The sequence below is a fragment of the Arvicola amphibius genome, chromosome 9 (genome assembly GCF_903992535.2).
Source record: "Arvicola amphibius chromosome 9, mArvAmp1.2, whole genome shotgun sequence".
In the NCBI taxonomy this organism is placed as follows: Eukaryota; Metazoa; Chordata; class Mammalia; order Rodentia; family Cricetidae; genus Arvicola; species Arvicola amphibius.
Window position 1 is genome coordinate 89,431,327 of NC_052055.2, and position 17,879 is coordinate 89,449,205.

Below are 17,879 nucleotides of genomic sequence, written 5' to 3' on the forward strand. Positions count from 1 at the left end.
CTACTTCATACTAAATGATCCACTACCACAGAAAAAGGGCAGAATCCAAGCTACATCTTTCTGTCTTAACCAAAAAAGAAAAACTGCAGATTTTGAAATTTGCAGTTTAGTCTTTTGAGGCAGAGTTTCACCACAGGGTAGTCTTCCTGCCCCAGACTCTGAGTCCTGGAACCACTAGCATCCCTGGCTAGAAAATTTTCTCTGTTTTTTTTTTTTTTTTTTTAAAGACAGGGTCTCACTATGTAGCGGTCCTGGAACTCACTGTGCAGACCAGGTTGCCCTCGAAAGTCCTAAGATTAAATGCGTACACCACTATGCCCAGCAAGAGAAATATGTTTAATATTGACAAATCATGACTCAAAAATTATATATGACATTTCTGTCCAAATAACATGAAAAATGCGTATCAAGACCTTATTCTTATTCTTCCACTGATGAAAGATTTTTACTTACTCGCAATTGAACTCCAACACTTAAGAACTAAATATATCATACCAGATATAACCCAATGAAAAACTAAAATGAAGACAGGCAAACATGAAACTGATTTTTTTAAGAGTTAAGGATTATTCCTGAGTAGACTAGACCTTCAACAATGTCTCTTGAAAAGTATACATACAAAAAAGCCCAGAAAGCCTTTAAAAATAGGTTTGCATGAATATACAAAAGGACTAGTATTAAAATAAGTTAATTCTATGCATATATATTTCAAGTCATACATAAGGATGAAAGGGATGGAAAGTTCCACTTTATTGTTTGGAAGAGGTTTTACTGTAGCAGTGTGCATCACTGGGCAGAGCCAGCGTGGAGCTGCGATGACAACACACAGAACCTTACGGGCTCGAGTGTCTCTATAATCAATTTCCATTACCCCTCTGATACTCATAACCAATGACCTCAAAGATACATTATACATTAGGGTCACATAACACACAGGATTTCTGGAAAAAGCTGAGTTATGGCACCTTTTATTTATATTCATTTTCATTCCTAAAAAAATATACTAGATCCATTTGTACAGTACAAATAAAGAGGGAAAACACAACAGTCAAGAGCTTTACACGTTTTTCCTTTTAAAAACTGATTTTAACCTAAATGCATGAATTCTAAGTTAGCTGGAAAAGCATGATTTCTATTAATCCATTCCATAATTGCATAAATAGAGTATGATTTATGTTTGCACTGGTATGTTTTCTGTTCCTTTCATTCAATTTTACACAACAGCTTGAAATACAAAGCAAATACAAGATTCTGAACACAAGAGAGAATAAAGCACATTAGACACATTTATCCTAGATCTCTGGTCTCCTTTAGAAAACAAAGGATTCATTTTCCTGAGTCTCTTCAAGGCCACTTGATGTTGTGTGGTAATAACTTTAATTACATTTCCTCAAGACTTCTTCTAATAGCTTCTTCTAATTCCACATCTGCATTTAAAAACAGAACTTTAAAACAGGGCAGACAACTAAGCATGTGTTGTTTGTGATTTTTATCAACACATTTCTTTCCGAGAAGCAGAGTCAGAATGGAGGAACGTATAATGCAATAGAGTTCTTCAATGCAATCTGAGCCTTCTGAAATATGAGAATCTGGATATGACCCCAAGTCAACTTTACACATGCACCTAGTGTGTCAAGGGACAGGAAGGCATCTCTCTGCAGGCAGGGATACAGAAACTCAGCAGACCGCAGCAGCACTAACGTGCTACTACTTCAACGCTGAAGAGCATCCTAAGATTCAGGATGAGACATATAAGAAATGGAAACAATGGGCTGGATGGGATGACTTAAGGAGCACCTGCCACCAAGCCTGACACAACCCGAAAGAAACGGAATCCAAATGTGGCAGGACACGCCTTTAACACCAGCTCTTGAGAGGCAAAGGCAGGGGAGCTCTGTGAGACCCATAACATGGGCTACAATGAAATACCAACTCATCTGGTGGGGGTAGGGTGGAGAAAGAGCTGGTAAAAATAGGCAGATCTCTGAGTTTTAGGGCCAGCCTGGTCTACAAAGCAAGTCCCTGGCAAGTTAAGGCTACAGTGAGATCTTGTCTCAAAAATAAATAAAAATTGAAAAAAAAAAAAAAAGAGGCAGGAAGTGGGAAGGTGGGAGGGGACAGAAACAGCAAGGTAATACTATGAAGTGCTATTACACTTACTTTTTTTGGTCAACTATACCTCAATAAGGCTCAGGGAAAATTAACTTAGATTTACAGTATCTAGAGCAGAATGATACTGCTGATATAGAGCAAAGCAACAGCAGAGCCGCCTCAGACGCAGAACCCTGCATGTATGGGCAGCTGGCTACAAAGGCAACCTAGGAAAAGACGCTCTTTTCAGTAAATGGAGGTAAATCCTTTAATCCCATCACTCAGGTGGCAGAGATAGGTGGATGTCTGTGAGCTCATGGTCAGCCTGGTCTACAGAGCCAGTTCCAGGACAGCCAGGATTAATAGGGAAACTCTGTCTCAAAAACAAAACAAAACAAAACAAAACAAAAAGCAAAAAAAAAAAAAAAAACAAAAAAACAACTACTTTTATCAATCAGCACCGTGGTATTCCAAAGGATAAGACAGTAGGAAGACCAGAGCATGGGAATTTGAGATCAGCCTGAACATTCCAGTCCAGCCCTAACATAAAACAAATCAGCTAGGGAAACTGACTAAGTGGCTAGTAGTGTTTGTTGCTCTCTCAGAGGACCTGGACTTAGTTACCAGCACCCACATGATGGCTCACAACCATCCACAATCCATTAGGGATCTGAGACACTTTCTTCTGACTTACATGGGCATGAGACATGTACATGGTGCACATACATAAAACATACATACATGAAATAAAACAGATCTTTAAAAAATAACAAACAAAAACAAAACAGACCACATGGCACTATTCAATGACAAAAAAAGTCAACCAAAGTCACAGAGTGGGAGAAAACATCTGCCAGACACAAGACTAGTGCCCATGGGGAGAAAAAAAGATCTTCAACCCAAATATCTGAAAAGGCATCAGAAAGGTAATATTTACCTAGTTAGCAACATTACTCACGAGGGGTAGGGATGGCATGCTTAGGAAACATGAAAGCCATTGCCTGATGTACTGAAGCACACAAAAATATATACACTGTAACTGATCAAAAAAGTAAACTAACCCAGAAGGGCGAAAAAAATCCTCATCAAAAAAAAATATATATATATATATATATTGGCCGGGCGGTGGTTTAATCCCAGCACTTGGGAGGAAGAGGCAGGCAGACATCTGTGAATTCGAGGCCAGCCTGGTCTACAAGAGCAAGTTCCAGAACAGGCTCCAAAGATACAAAGAAACCCTGTCTCGAAAAACCAAAAAAAGAAAAAGAAAGAGAGAAAAAGAGGGGAAAAAAAGCACAATTATTTGACTAAGATTAAAGGGACTGAATGACTCAGGTGTGGAGTTCACATCTGTTAGCCCACTCAGGAGACTGAGGCAGGACTGCCATGGTTTAAAATTGACCTGGATTACATAATGAATTCCAAGCTCGCCTAGACTACAGTGTTAGACTGTCTCAAAACAAAACAAAAACAAACAAACAAACAAAAAAAGAAATCACTTCTATGATCAGTGAGGTTGTCTTATTACAATTAGTAACAACTGACACACAGACAGGAAATATGTCAAGTTCAACCTCAGCCATCCTGTCCTAGGAATATATTCCCAAAAATAAGAAGAGATATATGCCAAGAACTATGTATGGCATGAGAAAGAACATAGCTCAATTACATCCATCAAAATATATAAAGAAATTAAATGTCTATTCGACAAGCACTCATTTAATGTTGAACACCACACTAAGCTCTGATGAAGGAAAGAAAAGAACTTCCTCTAACTCATCAGGGCACCCAGGAGAGATGAGAATGCAGACAGAGCTATCGCAGGGTTCCTGGAACAGCACAGTCACGGCTTTCTACAGACAGGAGCTATAACCACAGCTTCAGAGAAATTCAGCCATGCATAGTGTAAACCTGTAATCTCAGCTATAGGGAGGCTGAGGCAGGAGAATTATGAGTTCAAGGTTGCCTAACCAGTATGGAAGATCCCATCTCAAAAAAAAAAAGGAACAAAACCAGAAAATCAACAAGAAATGACATCTGAGCTACTTATTGTGTAGAGGAAAGTGTGGAAAGGCGATTAGAGGAAAAAGGAGGAAAGATCATCTCCCTCCTGTGCAGGGATACACCGAGGACTGGATGCTGTCATCAGAGAAGGCATCATCAGGAACTAAATCAACCACTTTCACAGCCCTTGGGTGTTCTAGGAATGGACTTCATGCTGCCACTTCAAATGAACTAGTTAACAGTTTAAGGTATCTTCTTTTGGATTCTCTCATTTCTTAGGTTTCTGAGAGAGGGTCTCATGTATCCCGCCCGAGCTTCCAAATCACTACATAGACAAGGATGGTCTTAAGTGTCTGACTCTGTTTCCTTACAACAAACTGTAAGCAGGTACACTGGGCTAGCACTTTACCAACTGACTGTGTCCCAGCATGTTATCTGGAACTTTTAGCAGAAATTCTTTCCCCAAACTAAAAACCATAAAAATATCCAATCTCCTAACTAAAGCATACATTGCAAAAATAACAAAATGGGGAGGTTCTGACACACACTCAGATGCACATGATTCAGATTTAACCAAGTTAGCCGAAAGTCCACCAATATCAGTATGTGGGTAGTTAAAATTTACAATTTTGACTGGCATTTTCCTGGAATTAGTCACAGGTTTTTAAATAATGGTTACAAAAATCTGAATTCCTGCTCAACTATTTAATCTTTCAGTGGTCTCGGCAAACCAGTTGGCAGCTCTTTCTGTTTTAACTCAACTAATGTTCTTTCTCTGCCCAACTCATCATTATGTGAATGCTAAGAAGACTGAGACCTTAAAGATCATGTTGGGAAAACTTGTTGGGCAAGCCATTTGCTTCTAAGTAGGTTATAGATTTTCTGCCAATTTTCGTTAGCCTGTGACTTGGCTATAAGAGAAAAAGACTACAGTATGAATTTATTTAAAAAAAATCAATTCCACCACCACATGCTCTTGGGAGACTGATTAAACCAACTGGGCTGCTTCATCTGTGTGTTAAGCCACATTTCCTTTCCCACGCCCGGCCTCAGGCCCACAGCTCTACAATGCGATGTAAGGGCACACCACTGCTTCCCTTTCATCTGCAGACAATATCACACCTTGAACTTCATCAGTGCTGCCTGAACTTTTTCTAACAGTTACTTACTATTCTTCCCTGATTATCAAAAAAAACCAGTCTGTTATAGAAAAGTTTAAATTAAATAGGATGATTAGACAAGGAAATGACACAATGTTAAGTCACCAAACAGCTCCCTGGCCTATGGAAGGAAAGCGCTTTTCATTGGAGGAGGAAAGTGGGCTCTTATGTGGTTTGAATAAAAATGGCCCCATAGATCCATAGGGAGTAGCACTATGAGGAGGTGTGGCTTTGTTGGTGGAAGTGTGTCATTGGGAAGTGGTCTTTGAGATCTCCGATGCTCAAGACAGGTTCAGTGTTTAGTCTCTTCCTGCCATCTGCCAATCTGAATGTAGAACTTTTAACTACCTTGCCAGCACCATGTCTGCTGATGTCCTGCCATGCTTCTTTCCATGATGACAATGGATTAAACTTCTAAACTGTAAACCAGGCCTAATTAAATGCTTCCTTTTATAAGAATTGTCATTATCATGGTGTCTCTTTGTAGCACTAGGAACCCCAACTAAGACAGTTCTTAACACTTCCTTTACCTTTTTTTCCTTTACCCTTTTTGGTTTTTCGAGGCAGGGTTTCTCTGTGTAGCTTTGGATCTTGTCCTGGAGCTAGCTCTTGTAGACCAGGCTGGCCTAGAACTCACAGAGAACCACTTGTCTCTGCCTCCCGAGTGCTGGGCTTAAAGGCGGAGGCCTGCAACACTTTATTTACAAGCTAGGCACCTGACTTGATGTGGCCAAATGGCCACAATGTGTCAGTGTGCTCCAGTCTTCTACAAATAGGGTTACTTTTCAATCAACTTCTGTGGGGAGAAAGCCTTTTAGAAGGACCATGAAGAAAGTGGGGCATCAGGAATTACAAAGGAGAACAAGGACACACACTCAAGTGTGGCAGGGATGAGCCCTTACCCTCGGGGGATCTGAGCTCCTCCACGGCAGTGCCTTTTACACCAGTGCTGTCGTCACTGTCACACTCTGGAAGAGACAAATGCGAACACGTGTTTAAAAACTCAGTCCTACATCTCATATCTCAAACAGTGCTCTCTCTTTTCCTCTATGCTGTTACTGGATTTTTTTTTTAAACAGAATTTCACTCTGTAACCAAGGCTGGCTTCAAACTTACAGAAATTTTCCTGCCCCAGGTGATGCTTGCCACACATCATATTTTCAAAGCCTTTTCTCATACCAAGCTTATGCATTTAGTACCCCACTTCTAGCCCCACAGGGCTTGTTGGTGATGCTTACCTAGTAATATTAAAAGTTGACAAGGTCTCCAGTATTTTCAAATCACAGGTGCTCATCTTTATAAAGATAATAAAAAGCCTTAATTGACAATGACACCACAGGCAGAAACTCATCTAACGTCATACAGACTTTTATGAGCCTCGAGTTTCTATAAACTGCCACGATTAACCAGCTATTGGAAAAATCACTTCTGGTGTGATCAAGTGACCTTGTTATTTATTTGGCTAATTACTTCTAATCAAATTTAAATGGACCTGTATCAATGCATCAACATACAAGTATCTGTAGGAAGACACACACGAATAACATGAATATATCATTTGAACTGAATCAAAGTCAAAATAACTAATAAGTAGTACTTGCTTCTGCAAAATAATAGAAAAAGACTAAAAGTTCACAACAGTCAAAAGGTAAAATTTAAATTTTTGTATTTCATTAAATGGCTTCAAATATTTCAAGCAGTAATTCATTTAGTTGTTTTTTTGTTGTTGTTGTTGTTGGGTTTTTTTTTGTTGTTGTTGTTTTTTTAAGACAGGGTTCTTTGTGTAGTCTTGACTGTCTTGGAATTTGCTGTGTAGACCAGGCTGACATTGAACTCAGAGAGCCACTTACCTCTGCCTCCCGAGTGTTGGGATTAAATAATTTCATTTATTTTTATTTATTTGTTTTTTCAGACTGGGTTTCTCTCTAGCTTTGGAGCTTATCCAAGCCTATCCTGGAACTAGCTATTGTAGACCAGGCTGGCCTCGAATTCACAGAGATCCACCTGCCTCTACCTCTTGAGTGCTGGAATTAAAGGCATGCACCACCACCGCCCAGCTTATTTAGTTTTAAAAAACAAATTCAGCCTTTAAATCTAGAGTCTAGACATTAAAAACAAAGAGAGAGAGCTGATGAGAGGCTCAACTGATAAAGGTACTTGCCACCAAGCCTGACAACCTGAATTTGATTTCTGGGGCCACATAGAAGAAGAAAACCATCTCCTGCATATTGTTCTCTGACCTCCACAAGTGTGTGTGTGCACACGCACACACAAACCACAATAACTATAATTAAAAGTCTATTTTAAAAGAAAGCAAAAGGAGAGAGAACAAAACAAAACAAAACCAATGCACAAAACACAACAAAAGAGCAAAAAGGAAATATCAACAGGTTTCTGGTACCACAATGTAAAGTCTAGGCCTCCCGAAATCACATGTCCCAACACTGGGGAGACTTTCAGTTTGAACTGCATGCACAGCACACACAGGGCTACCAGACTTAGACCAGGCCCTTTTGCCTCAACCAAACCATCCACAAAGTTGAGAACATTACAGACACTCTACTTCCAGGCCTCTATACAGATTAACTGTGGAGAAGCAACAGGCAGATTGGCCTTTTGACTCAATTCATGTTTTTGTCGCAACAGTTTACACAGGTGAGCTTTTATATCTTTCAAGATGGATTTCAAAGTCTGTATGACTTTGACTCTATAGACACCAAACTTAACACAGAGTAGAGGGAAGGGGTGGACAAACAGCCAGGGCTGCTACTGCACTTCTTAAGAGTTGCAGGCTATGTGCACAGCCCACTGCAACGTCTGAAGTTCTACAGTCTCAGGCGCCTGGAAAGACAGGAAGGTGAGTTTCACTGCTCGACACAGATGCTAGGGCACTTGACGGCTGTCGTTGACTGCTCAGCAGAGCTCTCACATCCTATCTTCTGACAGAAATAAAGAGAATTCTTGAAAACGGCTTCAAAAAGACAAAATCGGATATACGGCATTATGTAAACTGTACCACCATTACCCTATAGCAAATAGCAAATATGTTCCTCTTCACTCTTAAAGCACATGGCTAGAGCCAGCAACTTACAGTGTGGGGGGGAGGATGGGTGGGGAATCTCTCCATCATGGGAACTGGCTTGTACCAAACAAGTCTCACCCACTAGCAGATGGCACTGATGAAAAAGAAAACCAGTGGCCACCATCAGGTAATTTCAGCTTTCTAAATCCTGTTTCCTTGCCTCTAAAGTGGAGATTTCTAATCCAATACATCTGCGCCACAGGGAGCTGCTCAGAGGTTAAGACCGCTGACTGTTCTTCCAGAGGTCCTTGAGTTCAATTCCCAGCAACCACATGGTGGCTCACAACCACCTATAATGGGATCTGGCGCCCTCTTTTGGTATATGTATACATAATTAATAAAGAAATCTTAAAAGGACTGAAAACCATTAGATGTTATTAAATGAATCTAAACTTGTTAAATGTTTAAGCAGGTTGACAAAAAAAAGTAGCTAGCATATTGGTTATAACACAGTCTACCCTCAGTAAAGCTAGTTCACTGAGAACTTAGGTGACAAGTGCACGTTCATCCCTGAAACAGGAAAGCTATTCTAAGAGATTTCTGAATAAAATGTAGAAGGACTAAGATCAGCCTATGCGACACCTCTCTTTCTCGGTCTCTGGAAGTCACAGGTGTGTCCACCACTCCAGGCTTTGTAGCACCTTTTAAGCAGAGTGCAATAGAAAACAGAACTGAAGCTGGGGCAGCGGTGACACACGCCTTTAATTCCAGCACACTTGAGGCAGAGGTAGGTGGATCTCTGTGAGTTTGAGGGCAGTCTGGTATACAGAGCGAGTATCCAGAACAGCTAGGGCAATTACACAGCTAAGGCTGCCAAAAGGTCAGTGAAGCAAACTGCTATAGAATTTCCCTCCTCAATAAGATTTTTACATATACTGTATGGAGATAAAATCAAATAAGGCAAAAACCATGATTCAACTAAATTTAATTTAAAGGCTCACCTTGCCTGAAAAGTAACTGATTTTCAGGGACCTGGAAGAAAAAACTACTAGTTAAAGCCATCCAGCTCCCTACCTTGAACAAGCAGAAAATGACTTGAGGCCAGGCCAAATGACTGGACATTAATATATGGAGCCAGGAACCCCCAATCTCTTTCGCTTTTTTTAATATTTTTTAACTTTTTTTTTTTTTTTTTTTTTTTTTTTTTTTTTTTGTTTTTTTTTTTTTTGTTTTTCGAGACAGAGTTTCTCTGTGGCTTTGGAGCCTGTCCTGGAACTAGCTCTTGTAGACCAGGCAGGCCTCGAACTCACAGAGATCCGTCTGCCTCTGCCTCCCGAGTGCTGGGATTAAAGGCGTGCGCCACCACCGCCTGGCTTATTTTTTAACTTTTACTAAGCGAAATATTTCTTGAAAACTTTCCAATTAACTGAAAAACTAAGAACTAAATTCTCCAAGTATAAGATACCATCCATGAAGCCAGGCAGTGGTGGTGCATGCCTTTAATCCCAGCACTTGGGAGGCAGAGGTAAGTGGATCTCTGTGAGTTCGAGGTCAGCCTGGTCTACAAGAGCTAGTTCCAGGACAGGCTCCAAAGCTACAGAGAAACACTGTCTCAAAAAATAAAAAAATTTAAAAAAAGATACCATCCATGTGTCACTGAACCTCTTGCCAATATTCAAATGGTTGTTTCTGATTACACAGGACTCTCTTCTCTAATATATACCATGTTTGACCTTGGCAATGTTAAGTTTCTAATATGAGACTCAAACTTCTATTGTTAGAGAACTTCTTGCTATTTTACCTACAGAATAAGCTGTTCAGGGCTAGAGGCAGAGCCAACTAAGAGTGTCTGACAGCATGTGCAAGGTTAGCTTCAAGTCCCAGCAACACAGTAACAGAAAGCAAAAGCACTGTATTGTAGTTCTGTTAGCATGGTTAGAGCTTGGTATGGAGACAAATCTGAAGCTTTTATGTAAAACTATCCACTCATGTTTGAGAGAAAGCTTTCAACAAATGCTCAAAAAGCTCCACTGAATCCCCTCTCCCAAAACTACAGTTTTCAAAAAGTTGTCATAAAAGTCTACAGATAGGAACACTCCTCCCACATCTCCAAGCCCTGGGCATCTGCCACAGCAGCTGTGAGTTAACATGTGCAGCAACCCTGTTTTGTCTGGAGACGGCTTCCCTATGGTCCTACATCACCTCTGGCTCTGACCCTCCTCCTGCCCCTTCTTCTGCAATGATTCTTGTTACTTTTAATACTTTAAAAACACAGGCCTAAAAAAGACAGTATGATTCTCTGACCATCTAAAGTGCTTTATATACAGTGCTACACATATTTCTATAAACCACCAATTCTTATAACCTAACAGACATAAGGTTCAGAAAAAAAGTAACCTATCTCAGAACACTCAGCTAGGAAGAAGTTACAAAGCTCGCCTTCAAACCCCATGCCTTTCCTTACTTGGGATGCAGTATTTGCATTCTAAGTTCCCCCCAAAGCAGTGAGTTCAAATACATTCTGAGTACAGGCAACGCGGAAAAGGACTATGAAGAAGGAGAGCATTCATGAGGCCACTCTGTGGTCGCTTGACCTCCAGTCCAGGGCACCCACACTGACCTACTCACACGTGGTGCTCACTCCAAACAACAGCAACACAGACAGATCTCACATTCTAACTCTCTAAGAAACAGTCCCAGAACTGTAGCATGAGAGAAGAAAATGAGATTGCTCTAGTGTGGCCAATGAAAAACAGAGATTGCTGAGGGCAGGAGTGATGACAGAGAGGAACAGGGTTTGTTTGTTATATTTTTCTTAATTTTTCTTTTGATTTTAAAAGAAGGTCTACCTGGGTGGTGGTGGCGCACACCTTTAATCCCAGTACTTGGGAAGCAGAGGCAGGTAGTTCTGTGAGTTCGAAGCCAGCCTGGTCTACAAGAGCTAGTTCCAGGACAGGCTCCAAAGCTACAGAGAGACCCTGTCCCGAAAAACCAAATAAAGAAAGAAAGAAAGAAAGATCTAGATAGAAAAATTAAGTGGATGAAAATGAAAATTAGAGAGTAGGAAGATAAGAACTAAGGTGGGGTGTAATAAAAGAAAAGCGCATTTTCCTTTTTAATCTTGTATCAATACTGTGACTTTTGTGCACATGTTAACCATAGCTGGCCATCAACTCCCAGTTCCCTTTGGCTCAGCCCCTTAAGGGCTGGATTATAGTCATGTGCCACCACACCCACCTTCATTACTGTTTCAAAAAAGTATAGCTGAGTACTAAGCATGGTGGCACGCCTTTAGTACCTGCACATCAGAAGTGGGGGAAAGCAAGAGGTTCTAGGTCTCAAATCACACTGGGTCATGAAGACCACTGTCCTCTCTCCCCCCAAAAAAGGTTAAATAGAATCATAATTTGTAGAATCCACTAAGATTGCTGACTAGAGTAACGTTCTTCATTATGTTTTCAATAAAAATATAGCTTCAAATATTAAAAGAAAATATCTAGAGACAGAGCTGGGAAATGTTAAACTATGCAATTAACACTCTCGAGAAGCAAGTTTTCACTGAGGCCATGCACCAGAATCTTCACATCTTTTCATCGTGTTGTTTTACTTGAGACAGGTCTCATATATCTTACTAGGGATTTTTTTTTTTATTGTTATTTTCAGAAACAAGGGTCTCACTTTGTAGTAGTCCATGCTATCCTGGAACTCATAGTCATCCTCCTGCTTCAGGCTCTCAACTGCTAGAAGTACCAAGTGTGAATCACCATAGCTGTCTACTGGAACATTAAAGTATCATTCTTATTTTCTCTTCATTTATATTTATGTCAGAAATTAGGAAAATCAAAAAAATTCCTATAACTACTTTCTTTTAAAAGGGTGGTGAAACCAAACATTAGTATTCCTAACCATGGACAAACTCACAAAGGAAAGTACCGACCACAGCAGTAAGTAGGAGGAGCCTACTCTACCCAAGGACTTACAGGTTAATCAACACTCCCCTGTGTCATGGTCAACCTCTCAAAGAGCCTCTCAACTTTTCTTCAAGGTATTGCTTTATTTTCTGCTTTATCTAGTAACACCTCATTTTCTGACAAAATTGGATGCATTCAGGTGGCAGACTATACTTTCTAGAAATCTGAAGATAAATTTGTGATTTCTGAAACAGAGTAAAGATATGAATTCTAAGCTTTAATATGCTTGAAGACATGAATATATATTTTATACAAGAGGATACTGATTTTATCTAGTAGCATAAAGAAGGCTGTGAAAATTAATGTGAATTAATCTTCAGTCTAAAATACAAAAGAAGGTACAATGCCAGGCATGATGGCCTATAATCCTCGAACTTGAGAGAAAGAGACAGGAGGATTAGCAGTTCAAGGCTAGCCTCTGCTACATTGGCCTGTACCAAAGAGAAGTTCAAGGCTGGTCTGAACTATAAGAGACCCTGCTAAAAACAAATGAACAAGCATGAAAGTCCATAAGAAAGGATAACTAAGACAGACGTATGAAAGCACAAAGGTTTAGGAAGCAGACAACAGTTCACTAGCAGACAGCAGTTTATTGGTTTCTCTCAGCAGTGAAATCTCCTCCTCTTGGGTGGTCTGCACTGTGATGGCAGCTGCATACCTTTGGTAGTATCAGATATGCTATTTAACAAGGCACACATCATGTCTCCTTCTAAGTGGTGAGGGTTGAGTATATGAGCTGGCCTCTGAGTCTTCTTAAATTGATTCTCTAGCTCCAGAAAACCTTGGTCTCCTGAGAGGATGGTGAAGGGGATCTGCTTCGGCAGTTGCTCATCTAGTCGGCCAGCCTACATTGGAACAAACAGCATTGGTTTTTAGAAATCTGCAAGTTTCAAAAATCTATTTCTAGATATGAGCACATATCTAGAAAAGTATGTTAGAATATTTTCTAGCCAGTCTTCATAAATGAAATAATATAAACTTAATCAAATATAAGATGTCAATAACACAAGATAAGCTATGTATGTACCATTAAGGAAAAAAAAACAAAACAGCCAAAATACATGTACCTACACTGATATGAAGGAGGGACCTAAAAGACCATGAAAAGGCAAATAAACCCTCAAAGGGAAGACGTACAAAAGGTTAGCTGTGTGAGTCAATCAAAGGAAGAAAAAAAAAATCTCTTGAGGCTGAAAGAGCAAGTGACATGCTTGCTAAAGCATTCATTTACATTACATGAGTGACATAAAACATTCAAGTAGAGGACTTAATATAAAACAGGCCCTGGCTTAGTACTTTCACTGGGTGACTGGCAGAAGCAGATGCAAACGCAAATTCTACCTAGGACTACACTGATTGATACAGTGCATCTCAATTTCAGATATTAAACCGTGAAAGCACATTAGTGACAGCAAGTACTGTATCATCTCAACCATTTATTCCATAAAAAACTGAATCTGCTATATATAGATAGAGATCTGGAGGACTGACATAAGCAGGAATTAAGCATGAGGTGGGTCCTTGCCAGACCATACAGCAGTAAGTAGAACTGGATGCAGTTTTATAAAACCAGCACTGAACAATGAACTATGCTGCCACTACAGTTCAAGTGGGAAGAAATCCAAATGGACCTCGGATTGACATCAGATTTTGAATAGAACACCTACTTACATGCATACATATGGCAAAATCAGCGGCATCTTTTCTTTTACTACAGCGAGGATGAAGAAAGAAGCATCCAATCCTGTTCAAGTAATTGTAGACCTTACAGCTGAGTGGAGGCTTCCAATTGGTGTTTCCTCCTATTGAGTTTAGAAAAAATGTAAGCAATAGTCAAGCAGAGAAAGACCAAGACCGTTTTCAAGGTAAAATATAACCTGTACATACTCTTTTTCCTTAAAGTACTAAATCACAGTGTGAGACAACTAGCCCGAAGACGTAACTCAATTACTAAAGTGTGTGCCTAGAATGCACACAGCCTTGGGTTTGACCTCCAGCACCACATAAAGCCGGCCTGGTGGTGCATACTCACAGAGGTACGACCCAGAGTTCAAGAAAAGCTATGAAATGCTGTCTCAGTCCCACCAGAGGCATCACCATCTTGTTGCTTTACAGTCTTGGGGATAGAGACTGGCTCCTTTAATCCGCCTATGCACGTACATGAATTCTGGGTTAACAGATCTAATACTTAACATAGAAATATGTTAACAACAATAAAAAATCTAGGGCCAATGTCCTGATAGCTCAGTGGGTAAAGATGCTTGCCACCAAGACTGATGACCTAAGATGGATCCCTGGACCCCAAATAATGTAGGAAGAGAAGATTCCCACAAACTGTCCTCTGACCTCCACACACGTATACACATAAAGTAAAATAAATGTGAATGAGCAATCCAGGAGAGTGATGCACAGTAATAACACAGTTTTCATGTTCTACAAAGAAAGGCTTAAAGGACTTCTCAAATAAATCATCCTCGCAGAAGAGGAGCCTCACAACGCATCCCTTTTCAACCATACCTTGAAAGCCCCAAATAAACGTTCCTTGATTAAGGTGTCCAGGTAGATGACCAAAAAAGTTCGACCAGTTATCAAAATCTACAAAGACTATGTGCGTCATGGTTCGCAGGTAGTCCACATCTGGAAGCTCAACTTCCTCCTCTAAGAACACACACATACAAAAACAAAAAACAAAAACCTGAATTTGAATGAATTCAGTAAGAATGGTCCATAACTATCCTAATTCCTCAAGTCTAAAGACATTAGAGGTCCCATATGCATAAATGTTAATTGTTTCTATTATTCATCTCTACTGTAATCTTTCCAAGAAATCCAAATCTGCCTATACTTAAACTAGGTGACTTGTGGTATTTTATACCTGACCATATATCCTTCTTAAACTCTCTCTGCCTTTGCCTGTAAGGCCTTTGTGTTTTTGTTTTGCTTTGAGACAGGATCTCATTTAGGCCAGAATGGACTCAGACACACTACATTATCAAGGCTGGCCTTGAACTTCTAATTCTTCAGCTAGGTGACAGCAGTGGTGTCTGCTTTTAATCTCAGCACTTGGGAGGCAGAGGCAGGTGGATTTCTGCAAGTGAGTTCCAGGACAGTCAGAAAAACCCTGTCTCCAAAAACAAAACAAAACAAGGGAAAAAAAAAAAAGAGTGTGAAGGAAAGCCAGGCACAGTGCTGATTCTTTGGCCTTCACTTCCCAAGCGCTAGGACTACAGGCATGCACTACCACACCTGGCTAGAGCTCTTTTTGAAAAAGCCATTTGTAAAAGAAATTAAGTTCTTTTTTTTTATTGAAAATAAAGTTATTTTTAACAAATCATTGTACTATGTCAAATAGAAGTCCAAATAAATAAATAAATAAAATTTCCCTATCCATAAATATTCAGTGTGCATGAAGAGACTCATAAACTTATGTCAAAAAACACACAAAAATAATCTAGTACAATAATACAATGCATAGTAACATTAAATTAAATTATGTCCCAATGTTCTATTTAGAAAGGTTCAAAGAAACTTAGGTTTGAAGGCAGCCTGAGTGACACATTAAACCCTACAAACATGGTTTTCAAGGTTATTTACCAAGAACGCTCTTCTGGCACAAGAATTTGCTTTTCTTAATCTACTGATTTATTAGTAGCCCCCTGGTTTGAGGATTAACCACTCACAGGAGCACAGCTTCAAAGTCTGACCCCACAGGCATGAGAAGGTGCCGGTAGAAGTTACTACCTACTTCTTGGTTCTCTCGGGCTCTTCTTCCATCTCCCGTTCTCCACTTCTTAGCCTACCTCCCAAGCTTTTCTATCTTAACAAGGCCTTGAAGTGTCCTGTGGTATTTATGCAAACCCTGGAATATTTTGAAGTGAGTTTGTTTCTAGTAGGCCTCGCTTCTGAGCTATGCTCTATCTTCTGGCCCTCAGAAACCTCAGGTTTAGATACTACAGTCAACACAAACATACATCCCCGGTGCAGCGAGAAAACCAAAGGAAAAGCACAAGCTCTCTTACTTAGAACTAAAACTGATTAGACGATTAAAGATTTAATGCTTTCTCTAGTGCAATTACTCTTTCTTTTTTCCTTTTGGTTTTTTAAGAAAGGGTTTCTCTGTGTAGCTTTTGGAGCCTGTGCTGGAACTCACTCTGTGGGCCAGGCTGGCCTCAAAATCACAGAGATCCACCTGCCTCTGCCTCCTAAATGCTGGGATTAAAGGTGTGCACCACCACTGCCAGCTGCTTTCTCAGTGAAAACCCACAACTAAAGGTAGCATTGAGAGCTATATGCACTTCCAAGAAAACCTATTAAAAGGTCCATGGTTTAGAGCCAGGTGTGGTGGCTCACACCTATGGTCCGAGCTTGTATGGAGGCCAAGATAAAGAGGGTCACTCGAGCCCACAAGTACGAGAACAGTCCGTGCAACAATGTGAGACACCATGTCAAAAAATAGATCAATGGTGGAAAATGAAGAACCAACCAGAATTCCAGCTTGCCACCCTCAGCTGCTAGGCCTCCACACATGCCCCCATCCAATTCAGAGCCAAGACTATCATACATAGTATCATATCATACATAGCCCAGGAGTGGCTATGTATCCCCGGAGAGGATGAAGCAAGGTGCTCTACCCTAGATAAATATATTGGAGTCCAGCAGGTCCTTTAGCACAGGCAAGAACCAAGGGACTGCTTTGTTCTTCAGCTGAAACCAGGAGATTCTAGGTATACAGGCCCATGGCAGAGAGCTTTGCAAGGTCCCTCCTTTCCTTACTACAAGGTCTTATACCAGGTGGACAGACTGTGACAGATGTTAAAAACTATTTATTACTTGAAATAGTATTAAAATGCTACTTTATAAATAAACAATTTTAAAAATAAAACATGAACCAAAGAAATAGCCAAATTTTATTTACTGTTTCTACTCTATCTTTTACAATTCACCAGGTTAATAGTCAAAAGTCTACAGGTTTATTGTATCTAGCCAAAAATAATTAAACTTCTAAATAACATAATGAACTTTTCTATTTATTTAATCTGAACATATGGAGGGAAAGTTCAAAGGAAGTATAAAGGAAGAAATTAACCTCTCAACTCCCCACCCCCATTTCTCATTCTACTTCTAATCACTATTTTAATTATTTATTACAAAGCTTTGTTGGAAAGTTATAATTTCTCATATATAAAGAATAAGACCAAGCCAGGCATGATAGCCGTGACTGTAATTCTAGCACTTAAGAGGCTGAAGAACGGATACAATTTCTAGACCATCCTAGGCTACAAAGTAAACTCCAGGCCAACCTGGGCTAGTGTGAGACCTTGTCTTAAAACAAACAAACAAACCCTAAATAAATTTAAAAAACAAACAAATAAATAAGGCCAGCAGGGTGAGGGCGGCTCACACCTTTAATCCCAGCACTCGGGAGGCAGAGGCAGGTGGATCTCTGAGTTCGAGGCCAGTCTGGTCTACAGAGCAAGTTCCAGGGCAGGCTCCAAACCTACAGAAAAGAAACCCCATCTTGAAAAACAAAAAAAAAAAAAGAAGAAAAATCACAAGGCCAAAAGATACAAAAGTAATTCATCTAGGGCTGGTGACATAGCTCAGTGTTACAGGACTCGTTTAGCATATACG

General features: G+C 40.0%; 1 protein-coding gene across 5 annotated transcripts in view; it reads right to left on the reverse strand.

Moving 5' to 3' along the window:
- Nucleotides 1-17,879, reverse strand: part of Znf451 (zinc finger protein 451) — a 69,008-nt gene that overhangs the window by 13,031 nt on the left and 38,098 nt on the right. For 2 of the 5 annotated variants that reach the window (XM_038341680.1, XM_038341683.1), the window contains 4 exons: nt 14,766-14,906; nt 13,920-14,050; nt 12,907-13,093; nt 5,857-6,223 (listed from right to left, as the gene is read on the reverse strand). In XM_038341680.1, coding sequence (XP_038197608.1) covers nt 6,105-6,223; nt 12,907-13,093; nt 13,920-14,050; nt 14,766-14,906 — 578 coding nt within the window. In that variant the 3' untranslated portion in view covers nt 5,857-6,104. Of the gene's footprint in view, nt 1-938; nt 1,428-5,856; nt 6,224-6,493; nt 6,550-12,906; nt 13,094-13,919; nt 14,051-14,765; nt 14,907-17,879 lie in introns of those variants that run through there. The other 3 variants (XM_038341681.2, XM_038341682.1, XR_005286784.1) reach the window with 3 other exon arrangements.